Raw genomic sequence first — 6,595 nt, forward strand, 5'->3', positions numbered from 1 at the left:
GGGTGAACAGGCAAGAGCCTGAAAGCTGACTTAATGTCAGTCTTTCCCATAAGGGCACCCCGCCCCAATTGCGTCACAATATCTACCGCCGAATCAAAGGACGAATATGTTACTGTACACTGCCCCTCCGGTATGCCATCATTAACTGAATTTCCCCTGGGTGCCGATAAATGTTGAATCATACGAAACTCCCCTGGGGCCTTTTTGGGCACCAACCCCACTGGTGAACACCTCATATTCTCGAAGGGAGGAACAACAAAAGGCCCAACTATCCTACCTAAGTCTATTTCATCCCTCAATTTCTTTTTCAACGCATCCATGTGTTCGAATGCTGATTTCAGGTTTTTAACAACCAATGGGACCCTGTCCCCTTCAAAATGTAATGAAAAACCAAACTTAAAACCATTATACAAGCACTGAGCATGCTCCTGATTAGGATAAGTAGCTAACATGGGCACCAAACGTGCTAACTTAATAGGGGTCGGAGCAATAGACGACACCGCACTAGCCGTAGACCTATTTACTGCCAGCGGGACTGGAACCGGCCCGCCCCTGGCTACACTGCTTAGCCCCATGACCTGTCGCCTGGCAGCGGGAACACTTGTGCTCATAGATGCAAGCTTTGCCTCGCATGCACTTGCCTCTATTAAAGGCAAAGCACACGCCTCGGCTGGGTGTGCCATTGGCTCCGGGTCCCTTTCCTCCGAAGGGAAAAGATTTTCTCGCGCCGTACTCCCCTCTGTAGAACTGATGGCGAGGGGCATGGGGTAAATTGTGGCGCTGCCGCGGACCATTAGAGGCCACCAGCATCAACCACAACTCGGCGTCGACGCTCGCCCAGGATCGCCCGGGTAAACGCGCCTGCTTGCTCCTAAACTGAGTGTCATAGTCACGCCAGCCATAACCTGCAAACGCACGGGCTGCATGCCTTATCAAATCCATATATTTCATGAGCTCCCTGCTCCTTTCAATGTGCTTCTCAGCGTAAATTGAGGCAAATACTAGAAACACCGAAGTCCACTGCTCTACCGACATGATTTTCTTAGCCTTTGATTGAGGTTGAAGTTGCAAACCAAGACCAGATCCCGATTGACACAAACTCAAAGTGGTGTCACCTACACTCAAGGCCCCAAACTCATCACGTGCATTATTATGCTTAAGGAGCACTCCCAAATCTATATATTCACTTGCCCAAATTTTTTCCTTCAGTGAGATAGCCACTTCCACACCTAGTGGGTCGCATGCGCTAATAAATGGTTCCGGTGCCCCCAACACGGCAGAAAGCCTAGGCGCCTGGGGCTCAGATCTCTCAACACCGACCTCCACTAGATCTAGGCCTAGATCTTCGGCTACCCCTGCCGACCGCGCCGGCACTGAAACTGCTGGCTGAGCCTGCCCCGAGCTACCGGTATCCGACTCCTGTGCTACTATCTCATGCCAAGCAATAGATCTGCCCACGGGCGCCTGGCCTTCCCGCCCCACTAGATCTAGATCTAGCTCTGCCATTTTATCACTAACTTTAGACCTAGGCCTACCACTTTTTTCATCAACATCGACAACTTGAGACTGAGAGGGATTTAACTCACCGCTCCTTCCTGGCTCGTTGTTGCCGCCTCCCAGCCCCAGATCCACACTTGCGGGGGTTGACGTCGCCCGTGGACCTCTCGGCCGACCCGGCCTCCTCTTCGGTGTGTCATCTCCCTTCCTCGCACCTGCGGTCGTTATTTTCTTGGCCTTAACCTTTGGCATGATCAACTCGCGAAACTAGAGTTAGACTCGAAGCTCCGTCACTCAGCCCAAGTCCAATGAATCCTGGATGCAATCACCTCCAAAGTTCAATCAAGCGAACCGCCAAGAAAAAATTCAATCCTGAAGTTGCAAACTGAATCTTTTAGGTCCACAAATCGGCACAGCTAACTTAGTCTTAGTTCTACGGCAACAATTCCTGAGGCTGAAGTCTGAAGACAGTAAAAAACTGAAATCAGCGTCTGTATAATCCAATAAAAGTATGAATCCTTTGTGTAGATATCCGGTATAGGTAGCTAGACAAATGTCGAAATATCTGCCACCTAGGCCTAGTGTCCAATTCTAGTTGCCAGTGCCGAAAGAAAATTTTCAAAAAATTTTGTAAGCACGCTTTACACATGCACCGTCATCTCTCTTCATTGAAAGCCAAAACGAAAATGAAGCATTCCCCGCACTTTTATCCGCGCATAGCTCAACCGCGGCAAATGTCTGGCATTGTGCCCAAATTCTTTGGCGCGGGCGCCAAAAAGCGCTGCCCCGCCCTTTACGGGTCGGGTCACGAGCCCTTTCTCGGGCAACCACGCCCCCTTTCAAAATCAAAACAAACTAAAATGTGTATTTTGCTAGCCCGCTAATAAATCATTTTAAATCGTCAAGCCGTCTTTAAAATCCATTATTCGAGCATCACCACTTAACTGATCATTTATTGAAAATACTCATTCATGAATATTCACAGAAGGGGATACTATTTTATATTCACTTGGTCTACAGAAAGATCTACTTCTCAGATACTCAACCCCCTCGGAAATTAAGTAAGATGGAAGCCCCGTGTAGAGGACAGTCAGTACCTTTGCACGTGAAAGGGATGTTCTGGGCTGAAAATATGTATATCTAAATATATATAGGAAAATTCACAAAGCAAAATGCTGAAAATTTCATCGAAATCGGATAACAAATAACGAAGTTATTGAATTTTAAAGTTTATCAATATTTTGTGAAAACAGTTATGCACATCGTCATGAATATTCATTAGGTGGGATGATGATGTCACCTCTCCACTGTCCCTTTTCTTGCGTTATTACATGAAATAATAAATGTTTAATTTTTTCATAGTATGTGTAAATTATGTTTCTCCATTATGATGAAATAAGTTGCGGCAATAAATAACTAGTGCACTTAATCAGCATGATCAGTTGTCAATCCAATTGTTTTTGTTCTTGGTATAGAAACTTTTTTAATATACCTAATTTCAAATAATAAAATACAAAAGAATAAGTGTGGATATGACATAATCAGCCCACCTAATGAATATTCATAATGACATGCGTAGATCTGTTTCACCGGAATAATGCCAATATTTAAATTTCGATAACTTCGTTATTTGTTGTCCGATTTTTATCAAATTTTCAGCATTTTTCTCTGTGAATTTTACTCTATTTGTTGAGATATAAATATCTCCAGCCATGGCCATCACTTTAAGAACCCACTGAATTATTCGTATAGAGTAGGGGGAAACACTGGTGTAGTGGTCCACCTGCACTCCCCAAATCAGTGATATCAGGCACAGGTGACGCCAATCAAATCATATAATGAATGTAAAACGGGCTAAACTAAGTTTTTACTATTAATTAGGTGTAAGTGCCGTTTGGCCTAGGCCTACACTATACCCGCTTGGTCTAATTTTCATTTAGTCTAATGCCCAGGGGCCCGTTGCAGAAAGAGTTGCAATCAATCGCAACTCACGAAATCATGCGCAACTTGATTTTCAACCAATCAACACCGCGCATTTGGGACTTGCGATTGACTTATTGACTTGCGTTTGAACGCAACTCTTTCTGCACTGGGCCCCAGGTCATGTGGGCCCCAGATTGTCTAATTTACTTTTTCACTTTGTCGAAAGCAAATTTTGTTCATAAGAAGCTCATGTTACGTACCATATGCCTCGAGACTACATGACGTTAGTCCCAGCGGATAATAGGTGAAATGGCATGAATGGTTATCACCGAGCTAGACATTAGACAAAATGGTGAACGGGTTAACTAATAGTTAGGTAAAATGGTTAGTAGATGTAGATATAGACGAACAAGGAATGTTTTTTGGAGGTAATCCTTATTATTCATTCAAATTTAATTCAAACATACTTGATCAAGAAAATATAAAAGAAAATGATAATTGCAACTGTGAATACACAAATCAAATAACACTCTAATAAACATGGCAGATAAATTGTATGAGAACAGAGACATAATCCGAAATCATGCAAAAGTAACATTTTAACAAGTAATATGTGCAGCTAAAGCAAAAAAAAAAAAACATAACGTAACGTAACGTAACAGCTACGCAAACTGAAAGAATTAATGTATATTGAGCACTCTCACGCCCCATGAGTCCCCCCCCCCCATCAGACCCCGAAGCTTAACAAACTCACACAACTACACCAACAAACAGGAGAAATAGACAGAAAAAATACCATACACATGAAGGAGATAGAGAGGGCGAGAGAGAGGGGAGAGAGAAAAGACAGGAACAGGACGTGATACATGGAATGTGAATAAATTGGGCGTATAAAATCCGCAATTATTCTGATGATATCCATTTAATTAACAAAATCAGTCATACGAAAAAGGATAAAAAGAGATAAAGGGGAAATACAAATCATTGACTCAATCATTGACTTTATACTCAAGAACAAAGTCACATTTATTTTTCCTTTTTGCAATTTTTTGAAGGTGGATTTAACACTTTAGGAGAAAAAATGATTATTTTATTTACAATAATGGGATGAGTATTTGTCTAAAGTACAGATAGGATATGAACAATGGTGAGCTCAAAAGTAGAGATCAAAGCCTTAAAACCTTAAATTTAAGCCTTATTACATCCGATGTGGATTTATTTCAAATTCATGTTATTTAATGCCATTGTGATTTGTACATCAGAGTGATGAAATTTCTTTTACGGTAAAGTTACGGTTTTTAAAGAAAATCAAAGCATAGATGATCATTGAAATTTATAATACACGCAATTAATTTTCCCCTTTTAATCTTGCAATGATATTTATCATGTTTATGACAGCCAGATAATGGTTTAAGACTGATTTTCAATGGTTCTTTTTTACTTCATTTTCCTGCACTTTGAAGCATTTTTCAAGAAACCTATTTTATTCTTTTTTTTTCTTGTTTCAACTCCTTTCCATTCATTTTTCATCTTTCGTTTTATTCCACTTTCCAGAAGAGAATCCAGGCCTTTTCAAAGATGGTCAGTCACTCTATTCTGATGGTAAGTTTGTATGAGTAAATGACTCGGTGGTTGAGGCGGATATGAGAAGGCTATCGTCTCGGCTCGCCTTGCTTCTCCCGTTAGATCAGACGTCGAGGCACCGCCCGTCACTTTTCATTCCAACCCGCATCCATCTTACCATTACCGCCTAACCCATCTAAAAGAGATTTTATTCCCCCTGAACGTGTTCTGCTAATTCTGAAATCAATTTCGTCCCCACTAGGTCGCATTAAAGCACGAAATTTAATGCATCAGCGCCGAAGCGGTACGCTCTCTGTGTGTATTACCGTGGCGGGCTTCGAGATGGAGTGCATGGTGCTTATATGTATGGAAAAAGAAGAAGAAAAAAAACCTATTTTGTTTTAAATACTATGCTTCTCTTACGCTGCTCGCTCCTGAGGTATGTATATATGAACAGTATCGTTTGGAAAGGTGCAGTGTATTTTGTTCTATGCATGAGCTGGTTTTATTACAATGGTATTGTTTACGCTACCAAGGAATAGGGATCTTTGACTTAGAAATTAGTAAAGGAAGGATAGTTTTTTTATATCATGGTGTTCTTATGAAAAATGGCAATGGAAAGGGGCACAGAAAATAGAGGTCTGTTACATTAAGACTAAGGCTGATCAGTGTAACGAAGAGAAGGTACTCTCGCGTGAGTTTTAATAGCGTACAGGATGATACATAGCTTCCTGTTACTGCACGCGGGAATATAGGAGAAGCGGGGCTTCGGGGCTATGCAACCCTGGCTAGATAACGCATCCAAAGCACGTTTTGGATCAGTAGATGGGGGAACTATGGTGGCGTGCAAGAGAGGTTCCTTGAAAAACATTGGAAAATCAGACGTACTTTAAATGGGGGTTGGCTTCCGCGAGACCCGCGTTTCATTTCCGCAAGGCAAGCTCGAGGGCGGCTTCGTGTCGCCTGGGTTTGCTTGAGAGTAAATTGAACGAAAGGGGCAGGGAAGGGGGAAAGGAACATTGAGAGAAAAATAAAAACTGAAGAAAAAAGTTACAACGCGCTTTGAAACAGAGCAAAGAGAGATGAGAGTAAAAGAAAATCGTTTTGAGCCCTGAGGCTAGTGATGAGATTCTAAACAAGTGCAAATCCTCTAACAAATTGGAAATCAACCATCTTGATGGAGAAGCTTCACTTTCGGCCCTACCATTTTTTTTTCTCTCTCTCTTATCTCATAGATATCACCGCCTGATATCTCGTTTGGTCAAAGAGATCAACAATCATTGTGCGCATGCGTGCTGTCTTTCTTAATGTTAGTAGTGCGTAAAAAAATCCTTTTCTCAAGTTGACACAGATAGGTAAAGAGTAAAATAGAGAGGTGAGGGAAGGATGAGAGAGGGGGAGCACGTGACGAAAAGGAGGGTGTTACAGGATGATATTCCCTGTACCAACTTAACAAGAATCATAGAACAGTTTTCAGAACTGAAGTAGCTACCCTGGCTAAAAATATGACGTTATCAATATTATCATAACAACCTTTTATGGCTAAACAAAATACATGTGTATCAGTGCTCAAGTCTCAAGAAAATAGAATTTAACTACAAGAAAGAAACTA

At 41.8% G+C, this 6,595-nt stretch overlaps 1 protein-coding gene across 1 annotated transcript; it reads right to left on the reverse strand.

Moving 5' to 3' along the window:
- Nucleotides 1-318: 318 nt before the first annotated feature.
- LOC121416158 lies at nucleotides 319-2,178 on the reverse strand. The gene has a single exon (XM_041609634.1). It carries the CDS (start codon nucleotides 1,747-1,749, stop codon nucleotides 517-519), a length of 1,233 nt encoding a protein of 410 aa, XP_041465568.1. The 5' UTR covers nucleotides 1,750-2,178; the 3' UTR covers nucleotides 319-516.
- Nucleotides 2,179-6,595: the final 4,417 nt, after the last annotated feature.

Source organism: Lytechinus variegatus, chromosome 5 (assembly GCF_018143015.1).
Source record: "Lytechinus variegatus isolate NC3 chromosome 5, Lvar_3.0, whole genome shotgun sequence".
Lineage (NCBI taxonomy): Eukaryota > Metazoa > Echinodermata > Echinoidea > Temnopleuroida > Toxopneustidae > Lytechinus > Lytechinus variegatus.